We start from the raw sequence: 14,549 nt of genomic DNA on the forward strand, positions 1-14,549 counted from the left end.
TTGGACAGAGAATAAAAATGTATCTGCATAGCCCCCTTGAGGGACTGGGGAAAATGTGGAAATAAACTTCCCCACTTGGGGAATTAATGATAGTCTCACAAGTATTGGGGGCTACCAATTTAGAAGGCCAAGCCCTCAATCTTGGGGCTTGCCTTTATGAAGTTTGTTACTGCAAAGGAGAGGCTAAGCCTACTTAAAATTGTGCCTAAGAGTCACCCCCAGAGAACCTCTTTTTTGCTCAGATGTGGCCTCTCCCTCTAAGGAAACTCTGCAGGTAAACTCACCGCCCTCTTCCCCCCTCATGTGGGACATGATTCCCAGAGGTGTAAATCTCCCTGGCAATGTGGGACATGACTTCCAGGGATGAGCTTGGCCCTGGCATTGTGGGATTACAAAAGCCTTCTTGACCAAAAAGGGGAAGCAAAATGAAACTAAATAAAGTTTCAATGGCTGAGAGATCTCAAATAGAGAGGTCATGCTGGATGTTATTCTTATGCATTATATAGACATCCCTTTTTAATTTTTAGTGTATTGGGATAGCTAGAAGGAAAAACCTGAAACACCTGAACTGCAACCCAGCAGCCTTTATTCTTGAAAACGATATTACATCTATATAGCTTACACCGTGTGACCATGTAATTGTGAAAACCTTGTGGCTCCACATCCTTTATCCAGTGTATGGACAGATAAGTAGAAAAATGAGGACCAAAAGTTAATGAACAATAGGGAGGGATGGGGATGTTTTGGGTGTTCTTTTTTACTTTAAATTTTATTCTTATTCTTTTTTGTGTGTGGTAATGAAAACGTTCAAAAATTGATTGCGGTGATGAACGCACAACTGTATAACGGTACTGAGATCAATTGATTGTATTCTGTAGATGACTGTAAGGTTTGTGACTTTATCTCAATAAAATTGAATTGTGAAAAAATAGTTCTAAATATGCTTAAAGAGCTAAAGGAAAAACACAGGCAAATAACTAAAGGAAGTCAGGAAAATGACAGATGAACATAAAAGGAATATCAATAGAGACAAGGAAATTATGAAAAGGAACCAAACAGAACTGAAGACCACAGCAACAGAAATTAAAAATTCCCTAGAGGGGTTCAAGAGCAGATTATAGCTAGCAGAAGAACGAACCAGAAAACTTGAACATGAGGTGATAGAAATCATCCAGTGTGATGGTTAGGTTCATGTGTCAACTTAGCAAGGTGATGATGTCCATGTGTCTGGTCAAGAAAGCACTGGCCTAACTGCTACTGCAAGAACATTTGTGGCTGGTTAATAAACCAGAAGGCTGGTTTATTAAATCATCAGTCAATTGATTGCATCTGTGACTGATTACATCAACGAAGGGCATGTCTTCTGCAATGAGAGAATTCAATCAACTGGATTTAATCCAATCAGTTGAAGCCTTTTAAGGGAGAAAAAGAGAGGACCATCATTTCTTCTTCGGCTAGCCAGCAAAGCATTTTCTGCGGAGTTCACTGAACACCTTCATCAAAGTTGCCAGTTCGCTGCCTGCCCTATGGAATTTGGACTTGTACATCCTGCCCTACAGAATTTGGACTCGTACATCCTGCCCTACAGAACTCGGACTCGTGCATCCCCACATTTGTTTAAGACGCTTTTATAAAATCTTATATTTACAGATATTTCTTGTTGGTTCTGTTTCCCTAGAGAACCCTGACTAATACAATCAATCTGAGGAGAGAGAAAGTGGAAAGAATGAACAAAAGTGAACAAAAACTGAGGAACCTGTGAGACACCATCAAGCATACCAATATACACATTGTGGGAGTCCCAGAAGAAGAAAGAGAGAAAGGGGCAGAGAGAACATTCAAAATAATGGCTGATGACATCATCAATATGGCGAAGTTAAGACATTCCCTAAAAAAGCCTCCCTAGAGATTCAGTGAATAAAAGGACAAATCTCATGTGCTTAGAACTCTGGAGAACAGTAGAGACTGGAGAAGGACTCCATAAACACTGAATCGAAGAAAAAGAAAAATATCAGGTAAAAAATTTCTGTCCCAGACCTGCAGGTCACTTCCCCTTCCCCTCACTTGGTCCTGCGCAGCTTGGAAGTCGCACAGAGGCAATAACATGGGTCCCTCCCACCATGGACACAAAGTACAGAGCCACTCACAGCAGAGTTAGAACCCCAGGCATATCAAGACATAGGGACCAAATCCTCAGACACCCAGGGCGGAACACAAGTCACTGAGGAGTGCAGCACACAAAAGTCTCCAGAGAGGGAAAAAAAAAGAGAGCCTGCAGTAGAACTGTTGGCAAGAGGTGCATTCACTCAATCCAGTTTCTACTGGCTGGACCACCTAAACTCAAAGCAGACTATTCTGGACTGACCCACCTTTCTCCATTGACCCCATCTGGGAGTAGCTGAGATGGTAAAGATTGTGTTGTATATATGTTCCTATAATTTTTTTAAAAAAAGTATTTTATGCATAATTGCTCTGTAAACCCACAACTTCTCTAATAAAGAAAAAAAGAGCAACTAAAGAGACAACGACAAATGCAATACGTGATACTGGATAAGATTTAACAAGGCAGGAGAAAAGCCTCAAAGGGACATTATTGGGACACATGAAAAAATTGGAATATGGACTGTAAGCTTTATATCAAAGTTAAATTTCTTGAACTTGATAACTGCAACTTAAGGTGATTGCATAAGTGAATATCCTTGTTCTTAGGAAATGTACATAAGGATTAAATGTTCAAGGAGTGTAATGTATACAACCTATACTCAAGTGCTCAGAAAACGGATGATAAATAGACAGGTATAGATGGATAGATAGAATGATACAGGAAATGTGGCAAAATGCTAAAATTGGGGGATTGGGTGTCTGGAAGGCTAGGGGAAGGCTGGAGTTCTCTCTATGGAGTACATATTACTTTTGTAACTGTCCTATAAGTTTGAAAAGTATTTCAAAATAAAAAATTTAAAGTAAAAAAACTATTAAAAAAATTCTAAGACCCACTAAACTGATCTTAAAACCTGATGGGTTATGTACCACAGAACTGAAAAATACCATTAAATCAGCAATTAAAATGTTTTAAAATACATACGTTAAACACATACTCAGACATAAAAAACAAAGCCATAGATACAAACCTGCCATAAATAAACATTAAACAAAATCGGTAATCATCATTAATGGGAGGCCTGGTGAAATTAAGTTTACTCCCATCCTGTCATCAAAACATCCCTAGAGGTTTGTAGAGGGAAATACTATACCCTTAACAAGACTAGCAAAGAAAAGGCCAAGTAACTCTCATAATTAAACAGTCTTTGGTCCCAACCCCCATGTAGAATTCTCAAGTACGAGGCAGGAATAATTAGCAACACCATTTCTCTGGGATAGAGATGGCCTATGCCAATACAGGCCACAAATTGAAACATTGAGAGGAAAACCAATCCAAAGTAAACCAAGGAAGCAACAGAATAGAGCTAGTACAGGTCTCCTGCCTCAGTCCTGACTGCCATGCAGAAGGGAGAGTATCCAAAAGGGAAAGATAACCAGAGCTGTTACTACTCTGCCTCCTAAAAGAAACAGAAGCTCATTGTGTCAGCCTGTAAAATGTAAAGTAATTCCACCCTAGGCGTTTCCCAGAACAAAAGTACTGCTCTTATTTGAGGGAGGCAGAAAATGCCTTAACCTTAACCATTATGGAAAGAGATGGGGTAGGAGGGGGAGTGGAGAGAAAAGAGAAAAGAAATTGAGAAGTCGTGTGCCCACCCCCCAGCCCCCAAATTGTTCACCATTAATGAAGGTTAAAATAAAGCATATGACTTCTACCAAGAGAACTAAGTCTCTCTGGCCATGAGACCAATCTGCTTCTCAGCTCCCTCCTACTAATGCTACCTTTGACTGACCACAGGTACAGAACCAAACTAGTCAGTAACATTAATAAAAAAAAACAAAAACCTAAACAAAAATTTTACGGATGGTAGTGAACTACAGACTAAAAATAAAAGTTAAAAAAAAAGAGCAGTTTAAATTTTGGTATAAAATAGTAGTGCTAGTAACAGAAAAAAAACCATGCAACTTTACTTTTTACCATATCTAGCATATTATGGGAGTTAATTAAATTCTAATGATAAAGTGATGATGGTACAGCTGAAAGAAATTTGGAATATTGAATTATGGAGCTAGAATGAATCTTAGAAACCCCAAGATTCATCTTGGGCCTTCCGTTGTCTCTTTCCTGAATTTTCTCGGGCATTCCATTCCCAGAATCCTGATTCTTTTCTCCAGTAACCTCCCAATTTCTCTGTAATCTTTCAGAGCCAAATTTACCAAACCCTACTTTCTCATCTCCAGTCACTACTCAAACCCCATCACTTCACCAAAATCTCTCTTGTCAAGGTCACTAACAATCATGTTGCCAAGCCCAATGGACATTTTTCTGTCCTCATCTTACTTCACTTTTGCAATGAACAACTATTATATTTGCTTATCTCACATCCATTCCCTCTGCTTGGATAATCGGAACCACATTTTGTTTGGGAATCTACCTCTCCCCCATTGGATATATTTTTTGGTGGTGGAACTGGAGATTAACATGCCCTTTTCTCCTCTGGCCAACTATTTGGCACTTGACTCTTACTGAACACCAGATACTTTCCCTTAGAATGTGAATCCTAAAAGAAATAACTAAGGGCTGAAAACTATGCAACTCATTCATTCCAGTGATGCAGTTAGCAGCCTCTTCCTGGGCCTGCTCTGGTTCCTGCCCTTTATGAAGTCAGGTCGGCTGGCATTTCCTGGATCCTGTCAGCTGCCCCCATCCTTGTTGTAAATTCCTCTTCTCCTGAGGTAAACTGGTCACTTGCAACCAAAGATCCCTAACTGGGACTACCTCTCAAAAGCACTGTCAAAAAAGTTTTGGAAATGGTGGTGAATGATGTACAATATTGTGAATGTAATTAATGCTAATGAGTTGTACATTTAAAAATGGTTAAAATGATCATTCTTGCTATTTATTTTACAATAAAATTATATATATATATTTTAATTTTTTAAAAAGCACTGATTCTTTCCTGAAACAAGATATTCTGTTTTACTCCTACCTTACAGACCATTTCTCCAACCTTCTTTGATAACTCCTCATACTCCTCTGCTCAGCCCTGTTAATATTCCTGAGGCCTATATATTCCAGGCCTTCTTCCCTTATTACCCTCTCTCCTTATTGAGTACTCATCTAGTCCCATGGCTTTAGACAATGTGGACTACAAAATTTTTATCTGTAGCCCAGATCTCTCCTCTGAGCTGCAGACTTGTATCCAACTGCTGAGCTGCAGACTTGTATCCAACTGCCTACTTGACATCTCTATCTAACCTTTTAACTTGATATCCAAATCTAGCAAGTCCAAAACGAATTCTCTCCCAAACCTGTTTCCTACCAGTTTCTGCCAGCCCCTTCTACCACCACAACCTTCCACTCAAGAAAGAACCACCGTTACCGCATTTAGGAGACTTTTTTTTTATTACTTTCTTTCCTTCACCTCAATATCCCAACCATGTGCAAGTCCTGTTGATTCCAGTTCCAAAAGAGATCATAAATGCACCCGTATCTATCTCCACTGCCACCATCTTACTCCAGGCCACCATCAACTCTTGTCCTAGATACTGTTACTGCCTCCTAACTGGTATCCCTGTTTCTACTTTTGGTTCCCTCCATTCCATTCTCTTCACAGCAGTAAATGTCATCATCTTAAAATGTGAAAAGTATTATATCACTCCTCAGATTGAAACCCTTCAGTGGTTTCCCAATGCCTAGACAAAATCCAAACTCCTTATCCTGCACTATAACAACCTATGTGATTCATTCCTGCCTCTCTCTCCAACCACATTTTGGAGCCACTCTCCCTTATTTGCTCACCAAGCTCCAGCCAAATGAATTTCCCTTAGTTTATTTAACACATCAAGCTCATTCTGTACGTTAGGGACTTGCACATGTCATTTCTTCTATCTAGGAATGCTGTCATCTCTCTTCCATTGACTAGCTCTTTTTCATTCTTCAGGACTGTTTAACTTTCAACTCATTTAGAAAGGCTTTTCCTGACCACCTTATCCCAAGAAGACTCCCATATCCCCACCTTTATATGCTATCTCTGCTGTCTCCTTTATAGCACTTATCACAATCCTAATTATTTTATTTGTTTTTATGTAGTATTCATTTTTTGTCTGGCTAGCCCTTGAGTTTTAAGCTCCACAAACAAGGACAGGAACTCATCTGTCTTGTTCACCACTACATCGCAGCATCTAGCACAGCAGCTGGAAAAGTACTATATGTAATTCATTAAGTAATTTAGGTCTCTCAGAGTCATTTCTGGTGCTGTGAAACTTTAAGGCTGTCTTCACTTTAAGTTTAAAGGACCTCCATACAAGCTTCCCCATACCTAGTGAGCACTCTATAAATATTTGTATAATGAATGTGGAAATGCTACCCAAATTTTTACCTCTATTCCTGTCCTCTCTTCTGAACTCCAAGACCTCATTTCTACCTTCTTGCTGGGTATCTCCATATGGATATCCAATGGCATCAAAAACCTAACAATATCCAAAATCCAAATTTATCATCTTCCCCACCAAACTTGTTCTTCTTCTTGTATCCATTTCAATTATTGCCAAATCATCCTCCCACTCAGCTGCATATTCTAGGTCTTTAAAAATCTCTCTTTATCCTCCATATTTAAATAATCTCAGAGATACTCACTCCCCCAAATTTATTTGTACCATAATACTCTGTTTCGATCAGCCATCATCTTTCAACTACACTAATTAAACAGGCTTCTAACTGGTCACCCTGCCTTTAAAATTTCTCTTTCCAATCCAGCCACTCCAGTTATCTTTCCAAAACCCAGATATATCAATCCCCCTACTCAAAGACCTGAGAATAATAGTCAAATCCCTAAGCATGGCACTTCAAATATTCCACAGTAAGTCCTCAAACTTTCCACTTGAAGCTTCCACTATATTTCTCAATGAACCCTCCAGCCCATACTGGACTGACTGGCTAATAAACGAATACTGTCTCAGTGTTCAGGGTTTTATTCTGGATAGTTCTTCCACCAGTAACAAACACCCCCAACCTGGTTTTGATCTGGTGAAATCCTTTCCAGCATTTAAATTCCAACTCAAATGCCACCTCCTACACAAAGACTCTCTGATCTCCCTCCAGTCAAAATAAATCAGTCCTCCTCTTGGTGTTCTCACAACTAACGGTTTAACCTCTTTTTAACAATTATTTCAGCCTGCCTTAGGTATCAGCTGTCTACATGAATGTCTTTCTCACTGGTTAGATTCATTGAATGTATTCATCCACCTCCCATTACCAAGCACAGTGTTTTGCACAAAATAAGCAGTCATTTTAACATTTCAACATTTCCTCCATTTCCATTAACAGAGGGGGGAAAAAAAGCAAAAGCTAGAGAGTAAGTAAATTGCCAAAAGGTAGACAGTTGAAGCAAAATTTCAACTAGAATCTAAGTCTCATGAGTCAAGTCAAACTCCTAAGTCGAGTTTGTCCTTATCACACACTAAGACAACACAAAGCGGAAACTCTCATATCCTAATAACAAAATGCCCTTACTTTATTTAAAACTGTTTATTTTTGCAAATATGCTGCACTGATTTTGTGCCAAAATGAAAAATAAGCACAAATTCTTAAGTCCCAAGTTAATAATATTTAAACTCCAAATGATGCCTATCTACATTTCAGAGTCTCATAAACAAGTGGAGTAGACTTTACGAAACTAATTGCCTTCTCTTCAAAAAACAGAACAGATTCGACCGGCGAAACGAATACAGACTATAAACTCACAGCCCACACCCCACGCCTCAACTGACAGGCGAAGGAGAATCCTGTGGCCCAGTCCCCTCCCTCTCAAAGATCCAGAACGTAAGTGGATGTGTGAAAGGGCAGCCCTGAACCGAATCAATCAGGGCAGGATCCCCTTGGCGTCCCTTTCCGTCCCCCATTACAACGACCCTAGAACAAGGCCCCAAGGTCCGCAGACAGGCCCTGACTGCGGGTGCAGTCGGGAGGCCCCACCGCGGGATCTCTGTGACCTCGGCTTTAGCAGGACAGGCTTATAAAGCCATGACCCTGTCCCCATAACTCTGCAAAGGACCTGAAACATCACTCCGAAAACCCTCAAAGCGGAAAGGCCGAAGCCGTGGGTCTTCAGACCCGCCGCTCCCGAGCCCGCCTGATCCCGGAGGGGTACCCTAAGGGGGCGGTTTCCTTGTCCTCTCGGAGGCGAACTCGACCCGAGCTCCCCAGGAGCCAGTACTGGCTCCTCTAGTCGCGGGGACAACTTGGCCGTGCGGGTGTAATCAGGTCCACTCCGGTGCTCACCTGCCCGTCCACAGCAGCCGACCGGCCGTCATTCGGTCCCAGATTCCGTCCATACACAGCGTCTTCCGGCTCCCGCCGGAAGCAGCTCAAGCGCGGGACAGGAAGTTTGGCCATCCCCCCACCCCCCGCCACTCACACACCCACTTGCTCGCCTTTAGTGGGGCTGCAGCTTTCTGCTCTGAGTCCTGCCCAGGCAACCCACGCAGGGCTCGGTCCTGGGACGAGGCGGTTGCTGCCGGTGCCCTCTCCTCACCCCCCCCCAGCCTCGCTCCACTGATTTTTTCACAGCCTTCGGGACTCCTTGGTCGGCGAAGCAGGAAAAACAGGTCGGTTAGCTCTAGCCGTGACGTCACTGCTTCCCCACTGTGGTGGGATGGGATAGTTTTCCAGTACTACTGTTACATCGGAGGCAAACGAGAAAAAGAAGATCACTATACTTAAACATTTATCAAAGCTCTCGGTGAAGAGAACCGAAAAGCTTCACCGCCCGGCAAAGGAACTTGGAGAATCAAGTTCTGCATTGCATACGGGACGGGACATGAATTGAGACCCACGTCTAGATCTTCTTCTGAAATTTGGATTTCCTAAAGTCTGGGTTGCATATAAAGAGCTCTATAGTATCTTGACTAGGGGGTAGAACACTTGAGTTCCAGACTGGATGCCACCATTTGTTAGAGCTTTGTTAAGTTTGACTGAGTTATTGAAATAATTTTTGGATATTTGTTGTGTGCCAAATAATGAGGGACTCAACTAAGATAGTGGCAGCGGGAATGACAGTCTTTAAGAAAGGCATTTTCAAAGGCAAAGACAAGCCTTGGTGGCAGACTTACAAATAAGAGAGTAGTTTGCACACACAAATAAATGATGGCGATTAAAAAAGCAAAAGAGAAACATGTTTCCAGGGAAGATAATTAGATAAGCAGCCTGATGTGCCAACCGGATACCTACTTGGAGGTAAAGGTCCAGTGCTCAAGTAAAAGGTTAGAAATAGAGATGTACATTTGGGAGTTACCAACATATGGTAAGGACAAGAGATGAAGCCCTCTCAGGAAATGAAATGGTCCAGGAAAATAAAATCAATAAGCAAAGAAGACCACTGGAGTCAACAGGAGTGACATTACCAGCACAATCTGAATCTACGTTTTCAATTATAAATGTTGCATGCATTGTGGAAATAGGTGACCATTAAGCACAATACTCAGAAAAACATCCTCAATTTTACTGTTCTAAGAGGTTGATTACAGTTAATAAAATGAATGCTCTTATTTAGAGGTACATCAGTAGGTCTTGAACATTCATGTTCAGAATCATTTATTTGTCTAGTCAGTCCTATCACTTTCTAAAGCTGTCTTAGTTGTCTAAATCTTTTTAATCACCTAGGCTTTTAACCAAGGTAGAAGCCAAAGATGAGAAAGACAGTCTTAACCACAAAGATCTTGATTCTAGTTGCAGAAGGAAAGCAAAGATGCATGAAAAACCATACAAGATATATCACAAAAAGATTTTTAAACATTTGTGAAAACAATTCAGTGAAAGGAGGGCTTACAAGACTAGCAGACTGGGAAGTTTTTCTAAAAGTTGGGTCAGGTCTTGCAGGATGGTACAGTTTGAATGAATGAAATAGTGATGAGAAAATTAAGAAAAGAAAAGGGACACGAGGATATATACTTAGTAGGAGATACAGTGTTCCAAACTGGGTGGGAAGAGCGAAGTATTCTGTATTTTGCCAACTGTTTCCACATCTATTGCCTCATTTTTTTTATATATATAACAGTGCCTATAAAATAAATAGGGCAGGGATCATTCCTTTTTAAGAGCTGAAGAAACAGGCTTGGAGAAGTTAAGTCAATTTCCCAAGACCATACAGCTAATAAGTGACAGAGCTGGGGTTCATATCTGTTTGAGGTAAGCAGATCTGTTTGAACAAATTAAAGGGAGAAATAAAAATACCCCTCATTGAAGCATTTACTTAAATATGGGCACCCACAGAAAATTAGTTCAGTGTTCCAAATTCCAAGTCTATGGTTTTGACCAAGAACATCTCTCACCCCTTTCCTACACCAAAGTTCTTATCTCACCCATAAGGACCCCTTGGCCTTTCTCCATTAATGCATTTTTTTTTCAGGAATACTGATCTCTCACTCTGTCAGGCACATGGGCAGTCAGAACACCCCAACCTTAATGAACAGCCCCTCTGCCTCCAGTTAACTTAATAATCAGAAACAATAAAGGTTTTGTGTTTGCCTCTTTTATTTTAAAGGAAACTGTCCACAACCAAATGTATTTTGTTTATTAATCAGAGGATAAACCACATTTTGCCCACTTCATAACTGGGTAAATACAAATTTATGTGACTCAACTACTGGCAGATACATAAAAAGCTCACAAAGGATTTTCCTTTCTAGCAAACCTATTTTGAAAACCAATACTATCAAGGTTGATATTCCCAGGAAGTTTACAACTATTCAAATAAATTCTAGAACTTATTGACAGAAAAATGTTAAATTTTAATATTATTTTTTAAATGATCTGAACTAAAAAGGTACATCTTCAGTATTCTATTTTTAAATTAATAAAAATTAATTGCTTATGTTCTATTTTATATGATCCATTAACAATTGTATCAAATCTCCAGTATCTTCAAAATATCTGATACAAATATATGCAATATTAGTTGAAGCAAAAAAAGAAAGAAAAATAATCATGTTGACTTCAGTCTATTACTATAAATAATCATATGTTGGAAGTAGAATGTATATATGATACTTAAAATCTAAGAAAGAATTATGTTAAGCATCCAAGAAAATATCACCTATGACCACGTTTAAATAAAAAGCTATCCATAAACTACGATTTTTTTTAATGTATCCTGAAAATCTGTGCAAAATAGAAATCTGTGATTTCCTTGATGACAACTCTTACAGAGATTACAAAGTGATTCCTTCTGAAATGCAAACTATCTGCTTTCCAATGTTACCTCCTGTCATCATAGATTGGAATGCAGCTGGAAAGGAAAAAACCAAGTTATCTGAAAAGATCAATGTCAGTATCATACATACTTATCAGGAGGCCAGACTAACAAAAATAAATACAATTCACTTGACATCAGTGATTTTAATATTAAGTACAGAAGGTAAGTGAAGAGGAACCTCAAGTAAAATAACAGCAAAGTTACAGCACAAACTAACCCTGCTAACAGCTTAAAAAATTGTTTTTACCCAAACTGGAAATGTTTAATTGATTTCTACATCAGTACTGATGTCTAAAGAATCTGAAGACTAGAGACAAATAAGTATAGGAACAAATTGTCAGTGAAAAATTTTTTAATAACTGCCAAAAATATTAGAAATTTAATCACAGAGTTTTACTAAGAAGTGATATACACATCTGTTATACCAGACAACGGAGTGAAATTCCTATTTCTGTTTAGCAAACATGTTAACCAAATATATTTGAATTTTTTCTGGAAAAAAAGGGAAGAAAAATCAGTTCTGATTTAATCCTTTTTCAAACGAATGAAAGGGAATGTCAAAATCTTTATGTTAGGAAAAAAAGACAACTAAATATTTAAAATTTGTTTAATATAATTGTATGCTTCAAAGCCATTCAATCTGAAAAAGCTACCTACAGGCTAAATGACTTTCACAACTCTTGCATTCATTTCTTCATAAGCTGTTTATAAACCCAATGCTATACTTATTTTACAATTTAAAATGTGAAAATATTACCTCTTAAATATAATTAAGTTGAATTTTCATGAACTTTGATTAAAAATTTAAGGAAACTATAGTACAGTTTGACAGGAAAGAAAGAAGTGATTACAAAAGAAAAAGTACTAGAGTGGTAGCAGTAAAAGAAAAAAATAGAATATGTTGAGCACATGTACATAATAAATAAATCCACATTGATCTTACCTCCCATGTTTTCCAACCCATTTATCATAGTCTCCTTAATCTGTAAATCAAAATGGCTAGATTTAGTATTTAGTATTCTTTTTTTCTTATTTTTTTACAAGTTGTGGATTTACAGAAAAATCATGCATAAAATACAGGGTTCCCATATACCATATTATTATTATTATTTAGACCTCAATGTTTTTATTTAATAGCTTTTGTGCTGGTTTGTATATATTATGTCCCCCAGAAAAAGCCATATTCCTTAATGCAATCTTGTGGGGGCATATGTATTAGAATTGATTAAGTTGGAACCTTTGGATTAGGTTGTTTCCATGGAGACATGACCCACCCAACTGTAGTTGATAAATCTGATGAGATAATTTCCATTGAGGCATGGCCCTGCCCATTCAGCATGGGCCTTGATTAATTCACTGGAGCCCTATAAAAGCTCAGGTACAAGGAGCTCATAGCTAGCTGCAGCTAAGAGACACATTTTGAAGATGGCCATTGGAAGTTGACACCGACATTTTGGAGCACACCATTTTGAAACACGACCTGGGAGCAAGCAGACACCAGCTAACAAAGGTTTTCGGACGCCATTGGCCATCCTTCAGTTAAGGTACCCTGTTGTTAATGCCTTACCTTGGAAACGTTATGGCCTTAAGACTAACTTTTTAACCAAATAAACCCCCTTTATAAAAGCCAATCCATTTTCTGGTATTTTGCATAATGGCAGCATTAGTAAACCAGAACAGTTTTCATTTTGGCAAAAGGCAGCAATACTATTTAGTACTTTCTGTCTAAAAACATTCTTCATCTCATAGAGACAGCACAGAAAAGTTTCCTATCCAACTGATTTCTTTTAAACTAAAATACTATTTTTCCCATTATCTACGCTTCAGATGGTGGATCACAAGCTATATACCCTTTCTCCAGAAAACAAAACACATAAAGCACACACACATACAACTTTATATACAGTCATTTGCAAGTTTCAATAACATTCTAGGTCAGGTCTGCAGATCCCAGATTAATAACTCATGGTTTTCAACCAATAACCAAAAGATATATCAGAATGTCCAAGGGAGGGCAGAAAAGAAGTGTGGTGGTAGAGAGGTAGAGATTTGGGGAGGTGCTTATATAATTTAAGAAAGCACAGCTTCTAAAACATAGTAGCATTCAGTTAATATTTTTCAAATGAACAACTATTAAAATTTTATAATTGGAGGAAACAAGAAACTATTGACTTTGTAATATAATCTATGTAAAGTAAAGCTAAATAAAATTTTAAATAAAAGGAATAATAAGAGGGTTTCTCAATCAGGAGGTTATACTCTCCTGGGAAGCAAAGTTATGTTATAATTTTCAGTATATTTTGCTTTTGTAGGAATTTTAATTATAAAACTAAATTCAAGTAATACAAAATATATCAAGTAACATAGGAAAAATTATATTGATAAAGAATAGAAGCAGGTTCTACCTTTAGTTTTCCTTCTTTAAACCACTGACTCAGCTGTAGAATGCCAGGCTCAAATTTATCCTTATAATTTAATACCAGAAATCTTTCCCTGTAGTGGGAAAAGAAAAGGATAATGATCAGAAAATAGAAAAGGAGTGAAAGACTCCAAGATCAAATCATTCCTGAACTCTGATACCTGTTCATTCTTTAATATTAGGACTTAATCACACTGAATCGGGTCAGATGTAGTTTTAGATATAGCTACACTAGTAAATGTAGTGGGCTTCTATTTTTGTCTGTCCAGCATCCACAGCCCCTTTTAGTAATACTCTGATTTTCCTTTGTGGGAAACACCCTTTCCCCACCCTCAAGTGACCTAATCCAGGCCAGTCAGAGCCAATAAGTATCCAAAAAGCTTTGGGACTTAATGAAACCACAAGGAGAGAGATGCTCTCCTTTTGCATGGACTGCTAACTTGCTAAAATGTAGAAGCAGAGCTACCAGTTATCCTCTTGCTGCCACAGTGAGAAATCCTGTAGAGATCAGAGCCAGAGAAAAGAAAAGCCCAGAAGTGGAGAAAAACTGAGCCCTGATGTCACAGTGCGAACTCTGCACCCAGTCAAATCTAAGCTGGTACTACTCTTGGACTTCTCATATACATGAGCCAATAAATTACCTTTGCCCTAAAAGCAATGGGGATTGAATCTCTATCACTGAACCCAAAGAGTTCTGAATGATAGAATAGATGAATTTTTAACAGAATGTTTAAGTTACCTTATACGGTGCCAGTTAACTGAAACCTAAATATTGA

General features: G+C 38.6%; 2 protein-coding genes across 9 annotated transcripts in view; both read right to left on the reverse strand.

Annotated features, from left to right (window-relative positions):
• The window catches only part of ZNF410 (zinc finger protein 410), a 64,656-nt gene extending 56,171 nt beyond the window's left edge, over positions 1-8,485 (reverse strand). For all 5 annotated transcript variants that reach the window (XM_037832322.1, XM_037832321.1, XM_037832318.1 and 2 more), the window contains exon 1: positions 8,384-8,485. The gene's annotated coding sequence lies outside the window, so the exon portion shown is untranslated. The remainder of the gene's footprint in view (positions 1-8,383) is intronic.
• Positions 8,486-10,627: 2,142 nt separating this feature from the next.
• Positions 10,628-14,549, reverse strand: part of PTGR2 (prostaglandin reductase 2) — a 46,867-nt gene continuing 42,945 nt past the window's right edge. For all 4 annotated transcript variants that reach the window (XM_037835286.1, XM_037835282.1, XM_037835283.1 and 1 more), the window contains 3 exons: positions 13,760-13,847; positions 12,298-12,337; positions 10,628-11,387 (listed from right to left, as the gene is read on the reverse strand). In XM_037835286.1, coding sequence (XP_037691214.1) covers positions 11,311-11,387; positions 12,298-12,337; positions 13,760-13,847 — 205 coding nt within the window. In that variant the 3' untranslated portion in view covers positions 10,628-11,310. The remainder of the gene's footprint in view (positions 11,388-12,297; positions 12,338-13,759; positions 13,848-14,549) is intronic.

This window comes from Choloepus didactylus, chromosome 4 (genome assembly GCF_015220235.1).
Source record: "Choloepus didactylus isolate mChoDid1 chromosome 4, mChoDid1.pri, whole genome shotgun sequence".
NCBI classification, from domain to species: domain Eukaryota; kingdom Metazoa; phylum Chordata; class Mammalia; order Pilosa; family Megalonychidae; genus Choloepus; species Choloepus didactylus.